The 11,413-nt window shown below is 42.9% G+C and overlaps 1 protein-coding gene across 3 annotated transcripts in view; it reads right to left on the bottom strand.

Moving 5' to 3' along the window:
• The window catches only part of LOC126379099 (ankyrin repeat domain-containing protein 50), an 86,216-nt gene that overhangs the window by 7,391 nt on the left and 67,412 nt on the right, over positions 1–11,413 (bottom strand). For all 3 annotated transcript variants that reach the window (XM_050027679.1, XM_050027680.1, XM_050027681.1), the window contains 8 exons: positions 10,888–11,049; positions 10,337–10,452; positions 9,209–9,336; positions 8,560–8,714; positions 7,601–7,730; positions 5,920–6,003; positions 1,755–1,825; positions 352–477 (listed from right to left, as the gene is read on the bottom strand). In XM_050027679.1, the coding sequence (XP_049883636.1) occupies positions 362–477; positions 1,755–1,825; positions 5,920–6,003; positions 7,601–7,730; positions 8,560–8,714; positions 9,209–9,336; positions 10,337–10,452; positions 10,888–11,049 (962 nt within the window). In that variant the 3' untranslated portion in view covers positions 352–361. The remainder of the gene's footprint in view (positions 1–351; positions 478–1,754; positions 1,826–5,919; positions 6,004–7,600; positions 7,731–8,559; positions 8,715–9,208; positions 9,337–10,336; positions 10,453–10,887; positions 11,050–11,413) is intronic.

The raw sequence follows: 11,413 nt of genomic DNA, 5'->3' as shown, positions 1-11,413 counted from the left end.
GCAGACACTATAGGACATTTATCAGGCAGATTCTATCAGACACTTATCAGGCAGATTCTATCAGACACTTATCAGGCAGATTCTATCGGACACTTATCAGGCAGATTCTATCAGACACTTATCAGGCAGATCCTGTCGGACAGGTATCTAGCCAATACTATCACACTTATCCGACAGATTGTGTCAGATATTTATCAGACAGATACCATCAGACACTTATCAGGCAGATACTATCAACCGGTATATATATATACGTTATATATATATATATATATATATATACCGTTACCCTCTCCGGTATATATAGTAGTAGTAGTATATATATAGACAAATGATACATCACTATCTCACCTCCTGTTCATTATAGCGGCGTCTCCTTCCGCCATTGGAAGGCGTTGGTCTTCACAACAGGGTTGGCAGAGCTCGCGCTGGCCGCTAGCGCCACGCCCGTGCGACGAATATTCGCTGCCGCGTTATCTGTTCAAATAGGTATAACATGATATATAGTTTATGAACCCTCCTTACAAGGTTAAGTCCCAAAACACACTTATATAAACAGCTTATACAGGGTGTTAGTGACAAATACAAAAATACAAATACAAATTGATTTATTTGTGAAACACAGGTTAGAGCGCTGTGATCTGCCAGTCGGCGTACAAATATAAATTAATTAAACATTGGCCCCGATTCCTGCAAACACCGCCTAATTTTATTTTAAGTTATATCCGTCATTTTCATATCCGTCGAAAAGGAAAGGGACGGATGATTCACAGCTCTTAATTTTAGGAAGAATGAGTAAATGAATGTGTCGGGTTATTGACTGATGTAAAATTTTTAGACGGTTGGTTTAGATTTGTGCTTAAAATTGACGTGTGTTCCATAAATTTTATGCTTGTCAATTACCCGTCCCTTTCCTTTTCGGCGGATAAGAAAATGACAGATATAACTTAAAATAAAATTAGATGGTATTTACAGGAATTAGCACCATTAATATTATAAACGAATTAAACATTAGAATTCTCTACTGATTATGCATAAAATTTTTTGCCCTATTATATTTTTTACATCGTACTGAATACTGAGGGACGTGATTCAGTTCATGATTCTGAGTTAATATCAAGTGGCATTTACCGTCGTAAATGGAACTGATAATAATTAAAAAAAAGCAAAAATTTTCATGAATTTTCCGACAGGAATTCCACTTGATTTCTATTCAGAATCATGATCCGAATCATTCCCCTTAGTATTCGTTACGGTGTCACTAACACCTTTACCTACTTGTATGGCTACCTGTGCGTACTTGTATGGGGTGTAAGTGACATCGTAACGAATAATGAGGGGAATGATTCAGCTAATTCTAAGTTAATATCAAGTGGAATTTTTCATTGCAAACGTATAGGATTGGAAACAATCATTAATTTTTCCGACGGAAAATTCCACCTGGGGGCTGTTTAATAAAACTTACAATTGTAAATTACAATGACAATTTGATGTACATTGCAGAGTGTGTGATCACAAATATTTTGCCGTTTCATATTAGCTACGTAATGAACACCAAATTGTCGTTGTAATTTACAATTGTAAGTTTTATTAAACAGGCCCCTGATATCAACTCAGAATGCTCAGTATTCTGAGGGGGATGATTCAGACCATCAGACGTAACGAATACGTTACGATGTCACTAAGACCCTGAACAAGATGTTGGTGGACCTTTTCTAAATAAATAAATTGATTAAATGAATAATTATCCTTACCTAATCCGTTTCGAACGTTGGCAACCAACCTCATGGCGGGGTTGGTCACTATACCATTGCGTTTGTTCTTACTGAAAAGAAAAATATATTCAGTACTCGTGACAGGGTATCTAATTTGTATTTATCGGTAAGTTGTACTTATAGTTTGTACCCGCAATCTTTCAATTTACATTTTTACATTTTTCCTCACCTTACGGTTGTCTGAAAGAAATCCCTTTAAGCGATAAGGCCGCCATTTGCCGTGTACCTAGTTAAGAGTCTTTGGTAATTATTATTTTTTTATTTTGGTGCAATAAAGTATATTTGTGTTGTATTGTACTGGGGTCAAAGATAAATTCATCATCATCAGCCCATTAACGTCCCCACTGCTGGGGCACGGGCCAACCTTATGGATGGATAGGGAGATCGGGCCTTAAACCACCACGCGGGCCCAGTGCGGGTTGGTGGTTATTAACGACTGCTAATGCAGCCGGGACCAACGGCTTAACGTGCCTTCCGAAGCACGGAGGAGCTCGAGATGAAAACTTTTTTTTGTGATCACCCATCCTATGACCGGCCTTTGCGTAAGTTGCTTAACTTCAACAATCGCAGACCGAGCGCGTTTACCGCTGCGCCACCGAGCTCCTCGATGAAATTCATTCAATCAATTTCATTTCAATCAAAAAATTCATACCATAAACAACCAATCTTGCGTTCCGTTTTACTCACTTTCCTACAGTAATATTAGTACTCTATTTTCTAGATAGATAGCGCCGGCGTCGACTAATGATGATACACAGATCGAAAGAATTTCCCATGGACTATGGTATAAGTAGACCAGGTATGCTCAAAAGTGACAGCTAACATTTCAAGGTTAGCCCAGCTGACGTCATCCCATCCTGAGTTTCCATTTTGTAAAAAATAAACTACCCACGACCAATGATTTTATATTTACTTTGCAAGGAAATTTTGAACTTTTAGTAAAAGATTTTCTTACAGTTTTAATGACTTTTATATGTGTGACAAGTTATAGTAATTAAATACATTGGTCAGTAGTTCACTTCATCATCATCAGCACATTAACGTCCCCACTGCAGGGGCACGGGCCTTCCCTATGGATGGGTAGGGAGATCGGCCTTAAACCATCACTCGGGCCCAGTGCGGATTGATGGTAGTTCACTTAATTTTCAATAAAAAATTGACGTCCTTGGAATGTTAGAGGTACCAATTTAATGGTAACACGTCATCAAAGGGCTAGCAATGGCGGCTTGTCATTGGATTGAACATACCTGGTCTTCTTATACCACGACATGGACATAATTTAAACTCTAGTCAGTTTCATACAACTTACTTATATCAATACTTACCATTAATTTAGTTAGACACAAAGCATTGCACATAAGCGGACAGTTGTGAGTTAATAATTATTACATTATTAATTTAATTATGGATATGAATTTGTTAAAAGTGTTATATGACATTTTTTTACCTTTGATGGGTTTGCTCTTGGCCCCAGACTTGCCTAAGGCATTGATGAGGCCTAAGGAGCTCACCCAGAAGGTGCCTGTTCACTCTGGCCTTAAAAGCACCCGGGTTATATGCATTCGGAAATACAGAAGACGGCAGAGAATTCCTCTCTCTAGCAGTGCGCTTAATATTGCCTTACCAATAAAAAAAAAAACACGCGCTGAATGTATAAAAGGTTAAAAGTTGCCTGGAAGAGATTGCTACTTAGCAATAAGGCCGCCTATTGTACTCATTCTATTTCTCTTTTGTTTTGTATTATGTTACTCATTAGTGCAAGTCCGGTACCGGAGTTCGAACTGACTTATGACAAATATTTGAACACGTTTATTTGTTGTTGGTAAGGCTGCAGGCGAGGAGAAAAACGAAATACATTATATGTTAATATCACGTGGTTTCCAGGATTTGTGCCCGGTTAATGACAATAAGCTCGCCCCCTATCACATGGGACTTAAACATAGCTGGCTAGGGGTGGTATTAATAAACTAATATCAGCTGAGACTGCCCTCAAGATGGGTCTGTAACTTCAGTTCGAATGTCAGTAGTTCGATGAATGCTTATTCGACTGAAATATTTTTCGAAACCCTTTTTAACGAATGATCATTCTTCCGAGTCAACTTTGTATCGAACCCCTCTTTTACCGACGAACGGTTGACCGAAGCATTCATCAAACAACTCACATTTCGAATTTCCAGTTGTTCGATGAATGCTTCGGTCAACCGTTCGTCGGTAAAGGATAGGTTCGATACAAAGTTGACTCGGAAAAATGATCTTTCGTTAAAAACATAACTCGAAAAATATTTCAGTCGAATAAGCATTCATCGAACTACTGACATTCGAACTAAAGTTACAGACCCCCGATCATGCTCAAGTCCCTGTATTTTATATAAGAACTGTAACATTGACATGATCTTGGGGGCAGTCTCGAAGCTGAGATTAGTTTATTAATACCACCCTAGGAGTGAGCGCCTGCCAACACCTTCGGGGATGTTATATTCTTGTTACGACATTTAATAGCACGAGTACAAATTGTCAGTTTATTATTTCTTGTGACTAAATACACATTTAATTTAAAAAAAAAAACATATATAAACATATTTTTATTGTAAGTCTCAATAACAAGATACAGGGTGTTAGTGACACCGCACATATTTAGGGAAATGATTCACCTCACGAATCTGAGTTAATATCAAGTGGTATTTTCCGTCGCATTAGTATGGAACTGAAAATAATGAAAAAGCACATCGAAGCAATTCATCTAAGAAAGCTATATTGCAATTTGACATTTGCTCATATAAAAGTAATTGCGCAATGCAAACAACTGTCAAATAGCAATATCTAAGAAAACACTTAGATGAATTGCTTCGATGTGACCATTTTAACCCCCCTGAACACTAACATTTTCACGAGTTTCCCGACGGAAAATTCCACCTGATATTACTCGTAAATCAGAATCATGGTCTGAATCATCCCCCTCAGTATTCGGTACGGTGTCTCTAACACCCTGTATAGGTGTTTGATTCCACCTAAAAAACGACAACGTATTCGTTTTTGACTACTTAGGAAACAATGTTATGATAAAAAAGGTAAATTTTACTTTGACAGCGCTGTAAATAAAGCCGTCCTTTTCTTTCACTTACTGCTAGAAAGAGACAGAGATGTTTAGAAACAATTTGATTACTTCCAAAATGAATTTAACCCGATTCCTCGTCATTTCCAAAAAGAAAACCTTACACTGCACAGAACATGATGTATTTTTTTTCCGAAAAACATACTAGACCGAAATTGATGGAGATGATGTAAGCCTAGCTACAGCCAATCACCAGCCTGTCAACCCTGCATAACCGTGTAGGCGTGACTAGGGGAAGTATAGATAAAAATACTTATATTTTTTACAAAATATCTATTGGAGTTTGCCAATGTAGCTACATTTTTCTGTATGTTTTGTGTCGTTATTTATGTTAGATTTTCCGCAAACTACATTAACTACTTGGCCGAACAAATGGGGAGCGCTGAGGGCTCTCATCAACACTAAATTAAGAGCCACCTTCGTATCGGTGTAGCATTCTCCATGCGACATTTTAGGGAACAAAATAGGGCAGTGGTTTCCCTCTTGCCTTCCACCCCGCAGTACTCTGTCCGACGCGAGTGGGATGGCGCCCAGAGTAGTCTATTTCAAAGCCGTACTAGGACTCCTGTCCTCTACGTCGAATAGTACTGACAGTTGCTGCTGCCCTCTGTCAGGTTCCAGGCTACCCTGTGACTCGCCTCTTCCGTCCTGCATTGCAGTGAGGACTGTCACCCGGGACAAAATTTAAGACAACAGGCCTGAGGGTGCCCAGTTGGGCGCGAACCTCGGCTCAGGGCGTCGTCTGCGAGAAAGAATATTTGAAAGAATTAATAGACTCTAGTGGGTCGATAGCGATAAGCGCTGAATGAGGGAAATCGTCGACCACGCCGGCGGGGTCGGTATCAGGGTCCTGAAGTGTTTTTTATCGCCAGCTGACTGGTTCACACGTAACTCTGTTTTCCCTTCAAAATCTTTACGAAACAGAAACATTGACGACTCAATTTGCGAACTGGCAAACCCTAATAGATATTTTCTTTTTGAATTTTTTTTTTTTATTTCTCCCTCACTTCACCCTAGCCAGTGTTGACTCACGTTTTCTTAAATATTCTTCCGCTAGCGCGACCAATCCCGCCCACTAGTCGAGAGTACGCGGCGCGCGGGGCTCGCCAGCTCACGCTATACCATACAATAAAAAATACTACGTATAGAACGGCTCTTCGCCCCGCACCAATTCGTAATGGACACCACCCTCACCCCCTCCCGGTCTTCATCATCAGCCCATTAACGTCCCCACTGCTGGGGCACGGGCCTTCCCTATGGATGGATAGGGAGATCGGGCCTTATACCATCACGCGGGCCCAGTGCGGATTGATGGTTATTAACGACTGCTAATGCAGCCGGGACCAACGGCTTAACGTGCCTTCCGAAGCACGGAGGAGCTCGAGATGAAAACTTTTTTTTTTGTGGTCACCCATCCTATGACCGGCCTTTGCGAAAGTTCCTTAACTTCAACAATCGCAGACCGAGCGCGTTTACCGCTGCGCCACCGAGCTCCTCATGGAGGCTCCTTCCGGTCTTACTACAGTCTTAAATGCCGTAAGGAGTGAGGGAGCACGTGGACTGTCTCGCTCGCATTCACGCGTTAGACGGTACAGTCATGAGCAATATAATGTACCCACTTTAGGACTCTGTCACACTAACATATTTGACATTTAGTGAGACTTACAGCGCGCAATTTGTCAAAAAATTCATGTGAACAGACAGACAAAATTCTTGTAACAGTGTCGAAATATCGGGAGTCTCATATCCCTGACTTAAACGCGGTAATAACCCGTTAATGGTGCTAATACCTGTAAACACCATCTAATTTTATTTCAAGTTATATCTGTTATTTTCTTATCCGCCGAAAAGGAAAGGGACGGGTAGTCGACAAGCATAAAATTTATGGAACACACGTCAATTTTGAGCACAAATCTAAAACCGTCTAAAATTTTTACACTGGCCCATAACCCGACAGTATTATGTTGACAGCACACGTCAAACGGTTTGCATACCAGCGAGATAACTTTTTGATTCGCCCGGGTAATCCATTCATTTACTCATTCTTTCTAAAATTAAGAGCTGTCAATCATCCGTCCCTTTCCTTTTCGGTGGATAAGAAAAGGACAGGTATAACTTAAAATAAAATCAGATGGTGTCTGCAGGAATTAGCACCATTGTCTACTTAAAGGTGTTCAAATTTAAAAAGCCCTTTCAAAATTGTATACTGGCCAATAACCCGACAGAATTAAGTTGACAGCACACGTCAAATAGGTTGCGTATGAGCGAGATACCTATTTTATTCGCCCGGGTTATTCAGCCGTCCCTTTCCTTTTCGGCGCATAAGAAAATGACAGGTATAATTTAAAATAAAATTAGGATGTGTCTGCAGGAATCAGCACCATTGTGTGTTTTAATTATACTTGTTGCTGTTAATATGTCCCCACGGGGAATCGCTATGGCAGCGATATGTGTGTCAAAGTTTCCGAAGTAGATTATTATTATTGCGTATGGCAGACAAAAATAAAATATCCTGCGTGGATCATATATCCAGCTTCAGCTCCCCTAACCAAGTCTTTGCCGCATCCGTCACACAATGCAGCTCGGCTATACCACCTGGGAACCGGTGCAGAGGGCACTCGTTCACTATGAGAGATATGATTTGATCCGAGTGACCACATTCACAGTATGGCGACTTCCGAAGTAGATAAGATAATTTTATAAGTATTCTCACCTGTCGCTTCGTTCTTGTGGCGGTTTGCTGTCGCGTCCAAGGATGATTCGCATGTGCGTGTCCCTGTTGAAGTGTGTGTCGGTTTCCGTCAGGAGTGGTTGCACGCTGGAGAGGCTTGGAGGTTGAGAGCCTGTGGGGGAGTTACAGTAAGAATAATACAGGATGGCAAGTGACATCGTAACGAAAACTTTAAAGGAAGACTCAGCTCATGATACTGAGTTGATATCAAGTGGAATTTGCCGTCGTAAAACTCATGTTTTTTTTTTAGTATTTTCAATAAAAAATGGTACCTGTGCTTCTCCGATAATGGGTGAGGGTTGAAAATCAATATTGTCCAGGGAAAATAATCGCTGCATGAGCCCTGGCCTTATTTCGGTGGACTACGCCCATATACATTTATTATTTATTAATATCCCTCAATGTCCCACTGCAGGGCAAAGGCCTCTCTTCCCTTCTTCCACTCCTCCCTGTCCCCAGCTTGCTCGCGCCACCGTTTCGAGAAGCGGTCTAACTCGTCGCGCCATCTTTTCCGTGGCCTTCCCCGACGTCTGACAGCATTTGCAGGAACCCACTCTGTAGCTTTTTTGGTCCAGAGGTCATCGGGCATTCGGGCAACATGTCCAGCCCAGTCCCATTTCAAGAAGGCAGCCTTTCTCGCAACGTCTGCTATTTTAGTTTTGGAACGCAGCGTGGTGTTTCGGATCCGATCGATCAATTTAACACCAAGGATGCTGCGTTCCATACTTCTCTGGCAAACCTTGAGTTTGGACTTTTGGATGTCAGTCAAAGACCAAGTCTGAGCGCCATAGGTGAGAATAGGAAGAATGCACATGTACATTTATATTTTGTTTTTTTATTTTATTCTTAGGTTAAGTAATTAATGTTGTTGAACTGTGTGCGTGAGTTTATGTATGTATTTATAATTGCCATATGCGGCAAATAAATGAAATACTACCGACCCGTGGGGCTGCAGATGTCGCTGACGGGGCTGCGCGGCGGCGAGGCGTAGAGCGGGCTGGCGTTGCCATGGTAACCGTGCCGCTCGTCGCGCGCGCGCTCGCGGGCCTGCGCGTACGCACGCAGCTCGCTGTCGCGCTCGTTGGCCAGGTAGCTCCTGGGGCGGGTTATTACACGTGGAATTCACGATTTAAAACTACATAAATACTGAAAAAGCGCTAAGAATACTAAACGTTAAATCATCCCCCTAGCATTATCTCGTTTTTCACAGGGTCCGCTTACCTAACCTGAAGATTTGATAGGTCCGGCTTTTTACAGAAGCGACTGCCTGTCTGACCTTCCCGTAAAGGGAAAACCAGCCCAACATAGGTTAGGTCACATACCTCCGAAAATGCATTACTCGGGAATGTGAATGTGGGTTTCCTCACGATGTTTTCCTTCACCGCTGAGCACGTGATAATCGTTTATGATCCAAACATGAATTCAAAAACAAATTCGACATCATTGGTTTAGGCCTGTGCTGGATTCGAAGCTGCGACCTCAAAGTGAGAGGCAAGCGTTCTATCAACTGAGCTACCACGCCTCTTCACGATTTAAAACTGCATAAATACTGAAAAAAATTGTAAACAAACATATTTTTGTAAGTATTACCTGAGTTTTGTTTCCTTTTCTAACACGTGGTGTTCTAGTATGACGCTCTCACGTTCCTTTTCGCGTCTCCCTCGCCCCACTCTCGCCACTTGTTGTGCGAAAGAGAGGGATAGATTCGCTCGGTTTGGCTGTAAATAACAATAATGCAGTTTCCAACCAGTCAAATCAGTTACTTTTTACTAGAGATGGGCCGAGTACTCGTTTGATACTCGGTACTCTGCGTACTCGGTGGGTTTTTTGATACTCGTACTCGGCCGAATAACTCGGTTATTTGATAACGAGTATACAGCCATTAACAGCCTTAAGATCTGGAGGTCCGGGTTCGATTCCCGATGGGGACATTGTCGAAATCACTTTGTGAGACTGTCGTTTGTTTGGTAAGGACTTTTCAGGCTTGAATCACCTGATTGTCCGAAAAAGTAAGATGATTCCGTGCTTCGAAGGGCACGTTAAGCCGTTGGTCCCGGCTATTAGCCGTAAAAACACCTCCACCAACGCGCAGTGGAGCAGCGTGGTGGAGTATGCTCCATACCCCCTCCGGTTGATTGAGGGGAGGCCTGTGCCCAGCAGTGGGACGTATATAGGCAGTTTATGTTATGTATACAGCCATTGGTAAATTACAAACTTTTTCAATTATTTATCTACTATAACGCGCAACGTGATATGTTTGTTTGCAAACAATCAAGTGACTAGTAGTTGGAAGGCGTGGGCGGGGTGAGGGGTGTTGGACGTCTTGACCGGCGCAAACCTGTTTGTACTTGTTTACGCGCGCGAAATGCGAATTTGATTGAACCGAGTTACTCGGCCGAGTACTCGGTTGGAAAAAAATTGAGCCGAGTAAAACTCGGTACTCATTCTCGGCAAAAGTGTTACTCGGCGCATCTCTACTTTTTACTAAACGTGGAGTGAGGATAACTGGGCACCCTCAGGCCTGTTGTCTTAAACGTTGTACCGGGTGAGAGCCTTCAGCGCTCCCCATTTGTCCGGCCAAGTAGTTAATGCCATCTGCGGCAAATCTACAATAAGTCATGTCAAAAAAAAGAATGGGGAACTGTCAAAATTTAGGAACACTCAACAGTGCTGCCACCTACATTTGAGTTTCTAGTTTTTATTCTCATTGAGCCTTACCCTGTCGTGGTCGTGTGTGAGGTCGGGCGGCTGGTCGGGCGCGTCGTGCGACATGTTGGACGACGATTTCGTCGAGTTGGAGCTGTGTACGCTGCGTCGCTTGTGCTCGGGGGAACCTGCGATTTGAAACTTTATTGTAATATGGAACAGATCGTTTTTTAATATTCGACTTGTGTTCAACATGCGGTTGCGCCGACCATAGACTGATATAAAGGAAAAAAATTGATAAAGGGTAATGAACACTGTATATTGTTATAAAAAGTATTTGCAATATGGTTTGGTTGTACATATCAAAAAACCTCGTTTCACACAGACACTACACATTGACGTTATCGTACACGCGTCTAAGTAGTTAAAGACGAGTGCGCGGAAGTTAACTTTAAAGGAAACACATACGTATTGTCACTTTAGAGGTTTACATTATGAACCGCATGGAGCGGTCGAAAGTAGGTTGCTGCGTCCGCATAAATTATGTTGGGTAGACCGTACAAGGTAAACGGACCTTGTGAACGCGGGATAACGCTAGGGAGGATGATGATCAGGTAACGTACCGGCGGCGTGTCCGCGGAGCGCGAGGTCGGCGGGCGCGGGCGGGGCGGAGGCCTGCGGGCCGGGCGGCGCGGGCCCGGCCCCGCCGGGCGGCACGCAGCGCTCCAGCAGGCGGCAGATGTTGCCGTGGCCCGCGCGCCACGCCACCTTGGCGGGGGTGCGGCCTGGGGGGGGGGGTTATATCTTCAATAAAATGCCGGCATTAATCAATATGTGACACCCTGTATGTGACACCATGTATGTGACACCCTGTATGTGACCCCTGTATGTGACCCCTGTAAATGACACCCTGTATGTGACACCCTGTATGTGACACCCTGTATGTGACGCCCTGTATGTGACACCCTGTATGTGACACCCTGTATGTGACATCCTGTATGTGACACCATGTATGTGACAACCTGTATGTGACCCCTGTAAATGACACCCTGTATGTGACACCCTGTATGTGACATCCTGTATGTGACGCCCTGTATGTGACGCCCTGTATGTGACACCATGCATGTGACACCCTGTATGTGACCCCTG

Source organism: Pectinophora gossypiella, chromosome 28, assembly GCF_024362695.1.
Source record: "Pectinophora gossypiella chromosome 28, ilPecGoss1.1, whole genome shotgun sequence".
In the NCBI taxonomy this organism is placed as follows: domain Eukaryota; kingdom Metazoa; phylum Arthropoda; class Insecta; order Lepidoptera; family Gelechiidae; genus Pectinophora; species Pectinophora gossypiella.
Note: the sequence above shows the minus strand (reverse complement) of the source record. Positions and strands in the feature narration are given on the sequence as shown.